This window comes from Prinia subflava, chromosome 1, assembly GCF_021018805.1.
Source record: "Prinia subflava isolate CZ2003 ecotype Zambia chromosome 1, Cam_Psub_1.2, whole genome shotgun sequence".
NCBI classification, from domain to species: Eukaryota; Metazoa; Chordata; class Aves; order Passeriformes; family Cisticolidae; genus Prinia; species Prinia subflava.
In genome coordinates this window covers 23,489,449-23,504,771 of record NC_086247.1, presented here as the reverse complement: position 1 = coordinate 23,504,771, position 15,323 = coordinate 23,489,449, and the positions used below count along the sequence as shown (strand labels likewise).

Sequence of the window (15,323 nt, the reverse complement as noted above, 5' to 3'; positions counted from 1 at the left end):
CTCTCCTGCTCTTGTATAGGCCACCTTAAAGTACTGGAAGGTGCTGTAAGGCCACCCTGGAAATTTATCTTCTCCAGGCTGAAAAATCCCAACTCAGTCTGTCTTCAAAGGAGAAGTGTTCCAACCCTCTGATCATCTTCATGTCGCTCCTCTGGATTCCAACAGATCCACATCCTTCTTAAATCAAATAAGGAAACAAACTCCAGTTCAACAAGAAGATAAAAATGTGTTTTGTATCACCTTCCTATTTGGATCAATGGTAGCTATTATAATGCAGAGCAGAAAGCATGATTTTTACAGGTTCAGTTATTTCTTCCCTATGATGGGAACCACATAGGTGGAATCACTATGTGGCCACAGTTTATTTCTCATCTCATGCACAAATAGGAGATCCAGTGCACTGCAGGCAAACCCCTCATATCAGAATAGGACAACGATGTCTTAATATATGATTTATTTCAAATGAAGATGTTATGTAGTTGTTGATGTTTCTATAGTCCAGATAAGAAAATGGGATATTATTATGTCCAGGTCTATGCAGGAGACTGGAAGAGACTATTACAGAGCTGAAGAACTCTGAGCATGGTAGAGAAATAGGTCTAGAAGTGGCCTCAAGAAGGCCAGTTCAAAATCTGCTAACCAGAAGAAAATAGCTGAGGTATGGATAGACTTGATTAGTAGGGAGGAAAACCTGATGATTTGGAGAAAATGGTTTGATTTATCCACACTATGATTTTACCCAATTTTAATCTGTTCAATGAGGCAGCCTTCAACTCCTGTAGCAGAGGTCACTTTGGTCATATCACTTGTGTCTTCTGTGGTGTGACTCTTCCTCAAAGAGCTTCCTCAAAGAGCTGATTCAGTTACCTGGGCTACCACTGGAGTAAACCTAGAGGCCCTTCAATGAGAAGGAGAAAGTCCTTCTGTGCTCCATGAGCCGTGAAATAACAAGATACTCAGACTGAGCTTTTTATCAGGGCAGTAGAAAAAGGTGACATGTGAGGAGAGGAGAGACATGAGAGCTGGAGCTGGTCTAGTCCAAGACAGGCATTGAAGGGTCGGTGAGGATCAAGCTTCACGGTTGTGTTGCACGCGATCAGAGCTTCCTTCGGCGCAGGACACGTGCAGATTCCTCTCTCCAAATTCAGTCCCGAGGCTGTGGCAGGTAGAACAGGAGGTGTCTGTGTTTGCAGGAGTCATCACCACCACGCAGAGCTTCGACCGGGAGAAGCAGAGGGAGTACACTCTGTCTGTCACTGCCACTGACCAGGCGCAGGAGCCGCTGATCGGCGTGTGCCAGGTCACTGTCCTCATCGCCGACGTCAACGACAACGACCCCAAGTTTGAGAACAGCCGCTATCAGTGTGAGTGTTACTTAACTACCTGTCTCAGCACTGCCACACAAATTCTGCTAGAAGGTTGTTCCTTCTAACAGTGGCCAGTTTGTTAGGTGACCGACCTTGCTTTGTTGCCCACTTAAGCCAGCCACTGTTTAACCCATCATCAGTGGAAATCTGCAGAATTAACTAGCCCTCTTTAGTCATTGCAGTTCTCTTAAAAACATTGACATACTTCACTCTTACAGATGAAGCAGATCTGATCCCTTCTCTGCACCTTTTCTCTGCCCAGATTTTTCACACTGAATTTTTACTTGATGTCCCAAAACAAAGCATGACATCCTAGCTGGGAAATCATCAACCCTGACTGGAAGTACAATTGTCATCTGTGTTCCTGTAGCACAGCACCTCTGTTTGAATAGACTGAAGTGGCATTTATGTCTTGTCAAACAGCACAAAATCCGTGGTTTCTAGGCTGCCTTTGGCTGGAAGCCAATGCCTGCTGTATCTGTCCTGCTGAGCTAGCTTTTCACATTTGCCCTGGTGTCATTCCCTTTTTCATCCCCACATGATATGCTTTACATCAGTGTTTTATTTAATTTGACTTGATGCTTCTCCAGTAGAATTCTGCATTTCATTAGACTTGGACTGTCTACATGTAATGTCATCCACAAGTCATGTGCATAATCTCTAGTTGTTGGACTGGAACAGGTCCTTCCTTGCACAATTACATGAAAATGAAAAAAAAAGAAGTTCCTGATGCATCTGCCAACAACTTCATTTTGGAGTTTTTTGCCACTTGTGTGGAAATGTCATGGAGGGCAAAGCAGTAACCAATGCCTTATTAAAATGGAGATGGCTTATAAGAAAATCGTCTTTAACATCATAGATGCCAGCATTTTAGAAAGATTCAAAAATAAATTGGATATTTATATTTTAGGACTTTAATAAGAAATTATCTACTGGGAAATAAGCTAAATATGCATCCACACTTCAGAGTTATGTACAAGGACAGAAGGAAAATTGTGTTGCACCTTTTAAGGTATCTTGTTGGGACTAATTCTAAGTGCCAAATTCATTAAAATGTGTAGATTTGGAATAGCCATTTCTACATTCTTACCAGCGTCTTCTACAAACCTGGCCAAAGCAGCACTGAGAAGCTGAGTAGGAATGATCTTTCTGGAGAGAAATATTTTGAGCAGAGCAGAGTAGGTCCCTGAGGTAAAGGTAACGTTTGTGCAAAAATGAACCTTTCTATTCTACCATCACACATGTTCTTCAGGTGAAACTGCCCAGGATTTTTCTTTTTCAAGAGCTGTGAAGCTGAGAGGTTGCATTTGTAATTTTGGCAGCTTCTGAAGAACCAGCAAATTTTTTTCTTTTTTCATTAACAGAGGGTACCAGCAAAGGTTCTGAAGCACAAGCAGCTTTTTGAGATGGCAAAACTGCAGATAATGAGGTCCTGTTATGCCTAGCACTTTCCCAGCATCTCTACATAAGTAATCAATGCTTGAACGTCACAGAATTAAAAATAGCTTCTTCCCAAACCAGATCAAATGCCATTAGTCATAGGTTTCTATTCATCCTGGAAACTGCTGGTTCTTTACTCTCAGCACTAGCATGTTGGTCAAATTCCTGATTTAGCCATGCACTTATGATCCGTCTGCAAAACAGGCATTAAAGAAATGCTTAACTGTAGTAGGGATGGTACAGTAAACATTAAAGTTTTGTTAGCAGCAAGCAAAGCACATGAAATTTATAATTACCAAATTAAAGAGAGTACCACCCTTCCAAGTAACTTTGCCTTTTTTCTTACAATGCAATTTAACAGAATTTGACTGTTAAAGACATCATAAATACACAGACATGCACACACACATACATACACAAAAGCATAAACACAAAAAAGGAGTCCTTTATAGTGATTTACAGCAGTTAATTCAATTTTCATTAATCTATCTTAGTGCTGGTAAATCTCTTGTAAGACTGGCTTTGTCTCTTACTGACATACCAAAGACAAGAATCCCAGGATAATTAAAAGGCACAGGCATGAGTGAAACCAATCAAATCTCAAATTATTGTTCATGGAGCAAGTGGTTGCAGTTGTTTAAAGTTGTACTGTCCACTACTACAGACTGTAGACATTAAAGGAGAAGACCAAAACAGAGAACATGACTACTCCATAAATAGTGTGCAGTTCTGATTATCTCACCTCAAAAATGCTAAACGAGACACATAAAAGGGGGATCAAAGATATGAAATAGTTTCTGAACAAGACATGAATTAACAGACTGACTGGATTGCCTAAACCCATCTGCAACAACCTTCCCACTGCCAGTTTTAACACACTGAGCTGATGGAGTCTTAGTACAAGGAAACAGCTCAAAAACACTATCAGGCAAGCACACATAGCTACTTGAAGGAGGAATTAGGACTGGGTGGCTGAGGATAGAGGGAAGAGCTGGACCAAAAATCAGTGTAATGTAAGGACGAGTGTGGAAGAAAGACAGCTGGCAGGGATGTGAGAGCTTCATATAGAACTGTGCCTCATAGAGTGGAGGGGAGCAGGAAATGACTGCTCATGATTTCACATCATTTTGTTGGTGTCCCTTCCAGAAATCAGGCTTTAGGAAGACAAAATCAATTACTCTTCTGTGCAGTGGGCTCTTCAAATGCGTGACTTTGCCACCAGAATTTTAGATGACAATTATCTGAGCAAGTTTGAAGAAAGATTGGTCTCTCTAGAACTGTTGGCAGAAAAACGTGACCTCTGACAAAGGTGGATTTCTGGGAACAGGGAGTGAAACCTAAGGTGATCATTGCCCTTGCCCTGGGCAGCTTCTCCAAAACACTGAGGGGGTTGGAGGCATCTTTGCTGTGACCTGAGTCTTTATGCTTTGCAATTACCTAGTGCCTCTCATGGGCAGTGCTGCTGGCCCCACTCATTCAAGGTTAATTCAACTCACACAGAATTCCCTGTGATGCCAGCCTGCTTTTATCATCAGCTCAGCATCAGCTGTGATCCGAAGTGGGCATGCAAGCCATTGTGGGGTTTGCCAGCACCACTGTGGAGAGGCATAAGTGCTGGCAGCAGCAGTGTCGGTAAATCTGCATCACCAGCAGCTCACTTAACAACCCAGCGTGGCAGGGGAGAGGGAAGGAGAAGCCAAAAGAGGACTACAGACACATTTGGGGACAATATTTTATAACCTGCCTCAGTACAGAAGTGTTTGACCTCCCACGAAGGGAACAATGATGTCGTACAGGGGTATTTCTTTACCAATACAGCCTGCTAAACCAGAGCAGACCTGCTGATAATACTTTTGTCTTTCCAAAGACTTCCTTAGGGAAGACACTCCGGTGGGGACGAGTTTCCTCCGAGTTGCAGCTCATGACAGTGACCAGGGTGTGAATGCTGCTGTCACATACTCAGTGTTAGAGCATCAGCTGGAATACTTCCAGATCAACCCCAGCACAGGCTGGGTGTATGTGAATTGCCCGCTACCCAAGGTAATGTGAGACTCCAACCCCTTAAATCCACTGCAGAGGGTTAATTGCCATCTCTTGGTTTGTACAGAATGGTTTTCAAGTATCCTGTGTCTGTGTCTGGCAGGCAGCGCGCGTTAGCCGCTATATTGTGGCGACCGACGGCGGGAACAGAAGCAGCACCGTGGAGCTGACGGTGACGGTCACCAGTGCCCTGAGCCAGCCCCCCCGGTGGGAGCAGAGCATGTACTGGGTAACCATCCCCGAAAACACCACTCGTGACACCAGGATCGTGGTATGTTAAAAGCATGGTTACTTCCCTCCCTCTTCATTTCCAGTTTTTCCTCTGTTATGCTCCAAGTCAGAAGTACATGGATTCCTGTTCTGCAGCCTTACTGCATTGCACTATTCCCTTATAGTGCCTTCACTGCTGTGCACCCATTAAAGTTTGTAAAGAGTACCTGTCTCAGAATAGGCTGGCATTTCTTCTGGCAGTTTTCTCAGAGAATTCTTACACTAATGGCCCTTAAGGTGTGCTTCGACAGGAGCAAGACCTGTGTGCTGCCAGAGAAGGAAATCCTTGAGTGTTCCCTCCAAGAGCCAAGTCCTCACTCCTCCATCCTCAGTGGCCTGTGTTATCTGCTTGTGTCTTTCTTAAAGCTTTTCTCAGTTGAGCACGAGAGCATGGAGTGACACAGTTTGCTTCAGACTCTTCTAACTCAAACTACTTTTTAACCCATAGACACTTAGTCTTTAAGGACAGTGCCTTCTATATATTGTCACACAATTCCTGCCTTCCTCCTCCTGCTTGTAATATTCAAGCACTTGGAAACAATTTAGGGTTTGGGGTTTTTTTCTGTAACTTGCTGGGTAAAATGTACAACTCAATGGAGAAATGGTCTCCTTATGGATCGGTTTTGCTTTGAAAGGACGAGAGAGGAGAGATTCCCTTTAGCTTTGCAGCAGTTCTGGCTTGGCACATTGATAAGCAGATAAATTTCCTGTTGATTAAACACTTGCATCAAACCTAGATATTGTAAAATAAAACTCAGCTCTGTAAATGTTTCTATTTTGTCTGTTACCCAAGTCATACAGGCATGTATGTTTTTGGAGAACTTACACGTATGTATGTTTCTGCCATCAAACTCAACACGTAGCACTTGCAAGCCCGTGCTTCATGAATGTATGTGGTGGCTCTTTTCTTCTCCAGACCATCAAAGCCACATCCCCTCTCGGTGATCCCAGGGTTACGTATAATCTGGAGGAGGGTCAAGTTCCAGAGACTAACATGCCAGTTCGTTTCTATCTGAAGCCAAACAGAGCTGATGGATCTGCTTCTCTTCTAGTCGCTGAACCACTTGACTTTGAGACAACTAAGTTTTTCACCCTGACAGTCCGGGCACAAAACGTAGCAATGACTCCTTTAGCTTCCTTTGCCACTGTTTGTGTGAATGTAACAGGTAAGCTTTGCTGCTGTGCAGAACAATATTCTTGTTATTTTTAGTATAATGCCACAAATTAAGGTAACATCCATGAAAGGCGAAGCCATGCTTTGTACATTTATATACTGTAAAAATTCTGCAGTCATTAAAAAGGCGTGTTTGGGACAATTCCTAAATACAACTATCAAATGTGGAGATGTGATAGTGCAAAAACTGTCTGTCTGAATGTTTAGGCAGCACTAGTTCCTGGTTCTGTAAAAGCAATTAGAAAGATTTTCTTTTGAAAGGAGGAGAAATCTAGTACTTGTTCCCAAGCTATTGAAAGGAGATGAATATTACTGGAAATAGTCTGTGCTATAGAAAGAGAAGAAGCCCAGATAGCCTGGGTTTGGATATATGTTAAGGGGTTTTTGTTACATTCAGAATTTTCCATTGCACACTGAGTTTAAAACTACAGAAATGAAATTGCAAGGGTCCTTATGATAGGTGCAATTTTCAAAAATTTGATCCAGACCTCTTTATAGTAGAATCTTTTCACAAGACTCTGCTCCTGTAGATCCACATAAAACTATAAATATGATATTAATCCCTGCTTTTTGCAGGATTAGTGGAGTTACTTTTGTTAGGCAGACATTCAGATGAAAATATGAGTAAGTGAAGTCTCCAGCAAAAATATTTTTCTTGCCCACCACCATGGAAATGAGAATGGGGTACTAATTTGAATTGGAATCAAACTTTTCTGCTTCACTTTATCATGGCATTGTCCTGTCTTTCATAATCCACCAATGCAAAACCCCTTCAGGCTGTAGAGCAGGGTCTGAGACTCCTTGTAAATTATGGACCCTGTCCCAAAAGGCTTTTCCTGTAGTGCAGTTATTGGCACCAGAATTTGGCAGAAACATCATTCTGCTCACAAGAAAAAATCCTTTTTCAGTAACTTAGCTATGGATGAAAGCTCTCCTGGTCCTTGTGTCTTGGTTTGGAAAGACAGGTATCTGTCAGGGAGAACTGGAGTTTCCCTTGGAATGGAGAATGTAAAAACCCATCCCTCCAAATTATTATAATTTTGCAATTAGGAGCTTTCAGACAAAAATATGGGAATAGGAGTAACAGTTCTTACTAGGAATATTAAAAATGCAAATGCAGTAATTAAAAACAAAACAAAACAAAACAAACAAACAAAAAAAAGCCAAAAAAACCAAAAAAACAAGCAAGCAAACAAACAAAAAGTCCTAGAAAATCCTGACAGAGTCAGGAATACGACCTGACACCCTGTTGGCCAGGGTGTTGGAAGCAGCCCAAATAAATCCTCCTGGAGTGACAGATGTGGTTGTGATGGAGTAGAGATGGTTGGGTAGACAGGTTCAGTGGCAGTGAGATGAGTCTGGTCTTCCTGTAAGAATCCAGTGGAAAAGAGGATGCCTGGTGTCCCTGTGTCCCCTTTTTTATGTGGGTAGGGAATAGTTGGCTCCTCCCCACTGGGTGGTGCATCTCACAATGGCATGATGTAATGTGTTGTGTCATTGGTGAGCCTTAATGGACCATTAACAGAAGATATCCCCTAGAGGGTGGACAAGGTTGATTAAAGAGATAAGAAACACTGCCCCACCTGGTTTAACAGCTGGTCTATTATCAGAAGTCATCCACCCTTCTCCCCCTGGAGTTACAAGAGATAAAGAAAAAAAATCCATCTCCCAACTGCTTTCTACAGATGAAATAGAATACACTTTTTTTTTGTTACATAACCCAATACACCTGGCATTCATGGACTTAGTATACCTCTAGTGAAATCATAAGCCAGTATCTCAGCTGGGATTAGGCCACTGTCTCCCAGAAACTGCCCAGTGTCTATAAAATGCCTCCTGACTGCTACCCCTAGAATGGGAAAACCCAAAGCAGGATTGCTTATTACTATAAACAATGTAAGTTCTTCCTCCAAGCAAAATACAACTGTGGGGGAAAAAAACAAAACCACAGTAAACAAAAAAGTCTTCAAATATCTTCTTACCATGATCCTCACCACCTCCTTTTTCAGATGTCAATGATAATGTTCCATTCTTCATGTCTTCTAACTACGAGGTGTCTGTGCCAGAAGGAGCTGATGTTGGCACGTCCGTGGTTCAGGTGTTAGCTATGGACTTGGATTCTGGCCTGCATGGAGAGGTTTGACCTTAATCCAGTTCTTTTCCTCACAATACTCAGGTTGTAGCTTTGTAATTAGTGAGAATGTGCAGTCAGCAGATGGCAGAGTAATGAGACACCAGCACTTCCTACAGCACTTGTCAAGCATTTCTCTACCTTAAGCCTGATGTGCTTCACATGGGATGCAGGCAGAGAAGGTGCTGTTCATGATCTCAGGGTCCTGCAGGGTGGCAGCTCATCCTGATCCAGCAACAATGACAAAGCACTGCTGCATGATTCTCAGGGTTGTTCCCATGACAAGACAAGTGGATGTGGCTGCAGGACATGTTTCCAAACTCTTGCCTGTTTAGCCTCATTTTTTAATTGACCATCAGTGATTATTGTCAGTTCAAATTAACAACCATTTAAATATGGCCAATTAAATACCATCATTGGCCAAACCAACATTTGACCATCGTAGTAATAATTACCCAAACCTAGGAAAAAACAGAATTCTGAAGGGAATTGCTCATTTCCTTTGCATTTTTCTGAGCCATTTCTAAAAATCCTACGTGCTCTTCTGTGAAGAAACTCTAGCTAGTGGAGATCTGCTGCTCTGAAAGTGTCATTTTGCAGCTTCTGAAGAGTAACCTGTGTGGTAGAACAGTGTTGCTGCTCTGGGCATGACTTGGAGGTGGGGATGGAAATGATGTTTTTTCAGAGAACCACCTTTATTAAAGGGAAAAATGTGAATAGCTTGGTGGAGGTTTTCATTTATGCAGTCTTGTTGAACAGGACCCAAATTATTAGCTTTTTTTTGTGGTGGTTTTTGTTTTGTTTTGTTTTGTTTTTTGGTTTGGTTTTTTTGTTTGTTTGTTTTTTGTTTGGTTGGTTTTTTGTTTGTTTTTTGTTTTGTTTTGTTTTGTTTTGTTTTTCCAATCAGAAGCACAGTGGATTACTAGAAGCTGAGGAGAAACCAGGGAAAATTCCAGTCCATACACTCTCTCTTTCTGTTATTCATGATCTTTCTTAAATGCTTCTACTGGCCACTGTTGGAGATTATGTACTGCGCTTGATGGGCCTTGGTATCACTGGTACAAATATTCCTCTGTTTGAGAATTGTGAACTTTTTTATATCAAAATGAACAAAAGAAAAATTAGAAAAATTATGTTCAGATGATCTGTCTTTCCTTAGAATGTTGCTACTTTGCAGAACCAGGAGGCTTTTGAGGAAGAGGGAGGTCACAGCACTTGGACGTACAAATGAAAATTGAAAATGTAACTTCTTTCAACTATTTCCTTTTTAGGTTCGTTACGTAATATTAAAAGATGCTAATGAGGATTATCAGTTCTTCAGCATTGAACCTGAGACAGGAATCATTTCCACCCAGGCATCTTTTGACAGAGAGAAAAGAGCCTCTTACTTGATTGAAGTGCAGTCTCAGGACCTATCAGAATCTGCTAGACCTGGTGTTCATGGGCAACCCAACACAGGTAAAACTAAGAAGGAATTCTATACTGGGCTTTTTAACTTTCACAGGCTTGGCAGCTGTGTGAGCTGTTTGCAATAATACAAGGTATTCCACCTCTGCCATTTCTACTCTGCATGTTCCTCTTGCATCTCCTTCTCAGACACAGCCTACGTGAGGGTTTTTGTCAGCGATGTGAACGACAACGCTCCGGCATTTCCTCGGTCAGTGTATGAGGTCAGCATAGAGGAGGACAGGGATGTGGGAACTCCTGTTGTGACAGCAACAGCAGATGATGAAGATGAGGGTGAGTGGACTCTGCATGTCTTTTTAAGTCCTTTTAGTGTTAATGTGCCTTTATGTGTAGAGCTACTCTCTTCATGGACAAACAGTTCTCTGCATTCAGGAGACAATTCCACACTTCAAATGAATTCCACATTTATGAATGTGGAGAGAGAAGTTCTTGGTGCATGTGAGCATTTTCTGTAATTAGGTGCTCAGGTTTATAGGGCAAAGGTTGAGTTAGCTGGCAATGTCTTTGCGGTAGAATAAAATCAGCTGGAATTACAGCATTGCTCTAACTTTACACTTACTTTTTCTGGAGCACATGCTTTTTGCTGACTCCTGTGCTTTCAAGATCTTCCTAGGAATCAGTTCTATTTACCACTATAAATAGAAAGAAAGTAAGAAAATCAAATGTGTGCTTTTTGGTGAGTTAGTGGGTTAAATATGCTTGTGGAAGACTCTGACAGACAGTGGAAAATGTAGGATGACATGGCCAGAAATGAAGTCAGAAGGAAAGGGAAAGTAAGACCTTCCATTTGGGCTCACACTTACACCAGCTCTGATGGTGTGAAGCTGCCCCTACAGCATGGTGAGATCAGATGGGCAGAGCCAGTCCAACAGCATGTATCACTAGTCAGTCCCTGTCTTTGCATTTTGGTTACATTTGTGAGCTAGTCCAGCTCAACTTGCTCAAGAAAAACAAATCTATTGGTTAAAAGAAGGCAAGCTGGTGACAGAGCCCAAATGAGAACCAGAGGGATGTATTGCTGGGAGCAGGTGAGAGCTGGCTTTTCCTTTTTGTGGCAGTGCTGCAATGCCTGTGCCTCCGAGTGCCCATGAGGAAGGTGTAAAGAGGCCACTTGAAACCAACTGCTGCACTTGGGGGAATTTGACCAAAGGTGCTAGCAAGTGATGCTCAAACTCCTGCTGCAAAGGCAGCCAAGTCCTTCCAAGCACTAATGCTGAGCTCAGCCTTTTCACTTTCTAGCCATCCATATTGTTCTAGTCTTCTCATCCACAACTGACTCACAACTTAAAAAGCTGAATCTTCTTTTTGCTCCTAGCAGTTCACCTATTTAATTTAGGAAATTACTTTGTGTACTGCATTGCAATGTATTTTTTACCTTTCCAAATAAGTAAACAGGAAGTACTAAACTATTTGTTGTTGTTCCTAAAAGTTTTGCAGCAAACAACTGCTGTTGCACAGGTGAAATGTTCTAAGATGAATTTTTGCTTAAAATAGAGGACTTCTGTTATATTTTAGCACCACCCAGTGGTTTAAAAAAAGTTAAGGGATACTGACATTTGAAATGAGAAGCTTAGGAAACATCGTGTGAAAATAGCTTCTTGTATTTTCATAGTATGTTACTTTTTTATTATTGGCAAATGAATGCACAATAATTTAGAGGCACATGATTTCTCCATTATCAATCAACAAGTGTTGTCTGTGTCTGTAAAATTATACTTGTAAATATAAATGCAAAACCTAGCCTCCCATCTACCACACACAAAACCTTCAAATTACGTGCACAGATCATTCTGTGTATGTGTTTATGTTTTATTTCACACATGCACCACAGCAGTCTGGGCAAATGAAGTTTCTCTTGGGTATATGTCCACTGAGCATAGCTGGATTGAGCATTCATAGGGTGAACAAAGGGACAATTGTTTCTTTCTCTTACAGGTGCAAATGCCAAACTAAGGTATCAGATCACTTCAGGAAATGTGAAAGGGGTTTTTGATGTGGAACCTGAGATTGGAACTGTCTTCATTGCTCAGCCTCTGGATTATGAACAAGAACAACATTATGAGCTCCGGCTTGTAGCTTCTGATGGAAAATGGGAAAACCACACCCTTATCATCATCAATGTTGTCAATAAAAATGATGAAGCACCAGTCTTCACTCAGAATGAATACCAGGCCAGTGTCTCGGAGGAGCTCACAGATCTGCCCGTACTTGTCCTAAAGGTAAAGCAGTTTCCACAAGGCAGGACAAAACCTGGCTTTGTGTTTTGCTCAATCCCATTCATTCACACAAATCCAGAAATTCCATTTACTTAGGGTGGGGGTGAGGCCTGATTTTAGGGCTTAGCTAGCTACTTTCTCTAAAGAACAGAATAAAGTAAGCCTGGTAATTTTGCGTGGTGGTCTTGCTCTCTCAATGAACATAAGTAATGGTTCGTTTTGATCTTAAGGGTCTTTTCCAAACTGACTCTAAAATGATGTGATTCTAAGTATTGAAAAATGTGTTAACTTTCCTTTACAAAGAAGATTTGGCACATTTTGAGTAACCGTATAAATACAGAATGATTGGCATGTCTACCCAATGCTTGTAATGGTTAAATTTATGCTACCAAATAAACATTACTAGGGACTGTTCGTTGACTCCAGCTCAATCATCTTCATTGTTTTGTTGTTAGAGCAGTTCTTGGTAGGCCCAACTAGCAATTTCCCAAACAATCCCTGGATGCACATTAAGAGCTGGGAGTTCTCCCTGGCCCATGCTGATCATGAGCTTGGATGTACAGCCTGTTTTCACAGCAGGCTGTTCATTCAGACAGAATCAGCCTCTGCTTGCCTTTGTACTCCAGCTCCAAAGAATTTCACAAGAAATATTTACTCAGCAGAACTGTTATGATTTTCACTTGATTCTTCCTACAGTTTTTTCTCTTTCCAAAATATACTGGGAGCAGAGTTTATAAGCCTGTTGAAATGTCTTCTTTTTGTTTCTGTAGGCTGTTCATGATGTTTATTAAAAGAGTACTTGGATGACTCAAATCTGTAGATGCTTGCTGTTAAAATGCACACTATTCATTTAGCCTGCACTGTTGCAGCTGCCATCAATAAGAGAACTGTGATTTCCCTTTTTTTTTTTTGTAACATAAACATTTGCCTGCCATGGCTCGTTCCAGGTTTCTGCAACGGACCCTGACCAAGCGGCAGATCAAAATGCCATTAGCTATTCCCTGCACGGACAGGGAGCCGGCAGCGAATTCAGCATCAACGAGAACACGGGTGAGATCAGCGCACACAAAAGGTTAGACCGAGAGAAGCGATCGACGTGGCGCTTTCTCGTTCTCGCAACGGATGAGGGCGGAGAGGGACTGACGGGCTTTGCAGATGTGATCATAGAAGTGAGGGACGTGAACGACAACTCGCCCCTTTTCCTCTGTGTGTCGGATGGCTGCTTCACGGGCCACATCCCTGAGGACTCTCCGGCTGACACTCCTATCATGGAAATGACAGCAGTGGACCTCGATGACCCCAAGGCTGGTATAAATGCTGTCCTTACATACAGTATCATTCAGAATGTCAAAAACGAAATTAATTTGAACTTGTTCTCAATTGATTCAGTTAGTGGCACCATCTCTACGGTGCTGGGGTCCCTGGACCGTGAGAAGGAAGACAAATATCTAGTGGTGGTTGAGGCCAGAGATGGAGGAGGGCTCACTGGGACAGGCACCGCCACTATTTTGGTGACTGATGTAAACGATCATGCTCCAGTCTTCCTGCAGAGGATTTACACAGCATTTGTCTCTGAGAATGCAAGTATTGACTCTGAGGTGGTGGTGGTGTCTGCTGTGGACAGAGATGAGGGAGAAAATGCCATGGTGACGTTCAGCATCGTTGATGGGGACAATGACCGCAAGTTCTCCATAGAGACAGATGAAGTCAACAACCGTGGGTTTATCCGGCTGCGCAAACGGATTGACTTCGAGAAGCCTCATGAGAGGGTATTCAATTTAACTGTGAAAGCAGAGGACATGGATTTCTTCAGCATCGCTCACTGTGTGATCTATGTGGAGGACTCAAATGATCATGCTCCTGTCTTCTATCCCCAGTTCTATGAAGTGGCTGCACTTGGGGAAGATGTACCAGTTGGCACTAAAGTTATTCAGGTTTCTGCTGTTGACTTGGATTCTGGCCTGAACGGGAGGTTTTCTTTCCACCTGCAAAACAAGTCTGATCCAGGTGGCCAGTTCTCTTTGGCTAATGATGGGTGGTTGGTGGTTGCAGGATTGCTGGATCATGAGACAGTGGCTCAGTACAAACTCATTGTGATTGCCACTGATATGGGACAGCCCCCTCTGACTGGCAGTGCCACTGTTTTAGTGACTCTGCAGGATGTAAATGACAACGGGCCAGAGTTTGAGGCACATTATAACCCAGTGGTCTGGGAAAACACAGCTTCTCCACAGGTTGTCCAAATGAACGAGACCTCCACACTGCTGTACGCCAAGGACCGAGACACTGCTGCCAATGGAGCGCCTTTCTCCTTTCGCCTTCTCAGTGATTTCGACAGCCTGACCAGCTTCAGCTTGCAGGACTTCCACAACGGGAGTGCCATGCTCACCGCACTGCACACCTTTGACAGGGAGGTGCACAAGGTCTTCTACCTGCCCATCCTGATCACAGACAGCGGGATCCCCCCCATGAGCTCCACCAACACACTGACCGTAAATGTCGGGGACCAAAATGACCACCCGCATTCTGCTGGCTACATGGAATGTCTCATTTACAGCTATGATGGTAAATCCCTCCCTGATGTTTGCTTCCAAGGGTATCATACAAAGGTCAAAACAGGCATCTTTAAGTTTTACAGGAGGACTCTGTCCTGTTCCACATAAGCTGTCAGTAGAGGTGCTACTGAAGTCTGCTTAAACCCCAACAGAGAGCAGTAGGTATGTGGGGCACAGGACTCTGGGCCACTTGATTTGTGGAAGAAAGTGAGCCAGCCTTGAAGAAGCAGCATAACTGGCTGCTTTTCTTGGCACCTTTCTGTCAAACTTGAGTAATGATCTCTTGGTTTCAAATACAGTTTTTCAGCAACATTAACGTATCAGGGAAAGAAAAATTACCAAAGTTCATAATGTTGCTGAGAAAGAGAAATGGTGAGAGACATGATGAATGCTGAGAAACCCTTTCTCCTCCTTAAACGTTTTTCCTTCTCCAGGCTGAATTGAATGTTAGTGAATACACTTAAACTGAACGCATATGTAAACTGCTGAAACATTCATCTAAGTCTTCAGCTGAAAAATGCTCTTATGGAGGAATTTTCTGTGAATGCTGGCTGCATGCAGTGTGAGAGAAGCCATCTTTCCCTTCTTGCTTTGGCAATTAGGCAGCAGTATTCGTGTGATTTGGTGCCCCAAATAATAAGCCCATCAGGAAAATAAATCACA

General features: G+C 42.6%; 1 protein-coding gene across 1 annotated transcript in view; it reads left to right on the top strand.

Annotated features, from left to right (window-relative positions):
* LOC134547228 (neural-cadherin-like) overlaps window positions 1-15,323 on the top strand; it is a 55,602-nt gene that overhangs the window by 21,634 nt on the left and 18,645 nt on the right. Inside the window, exons 10-18 of the mRNA XM_063390941.1 lie at window positions 1,194-1,364; window positions 4,675-4,847; window positions 4,951-5,118; window positions 6,034-6,283; window positions 8,301-8,428; window positions 9,694-9,880; window positions 10,019-10,162; window positions 11,825-12,108; window positions 13,053-14,670. Coding sequence (XP_063247011.1) covers window positions 1,194-1,364; window positions 4,675-4,847; window positions 4,951-5,118; window positions 6,034-6,283; window positions 8,301-8,428; window positions 9,694-9,880; window positions 10,019-10,162; window positions 11,825-12,108; window positions 13,053-14,670 — 3,123 coding nt within the window. The remainder of the gene's footprint in view (window positions 1-1,193; window positions 1,365-4,674; window positions 4,848-4,950; window positions 5,119-6,033; window positions 6,284-8,300; window positions 8,429-9,693; window positions 9,881-10,018; window positions 10,163-11,824; window positions 12,109-13,052; window positions 14,671-15,323) is intronic.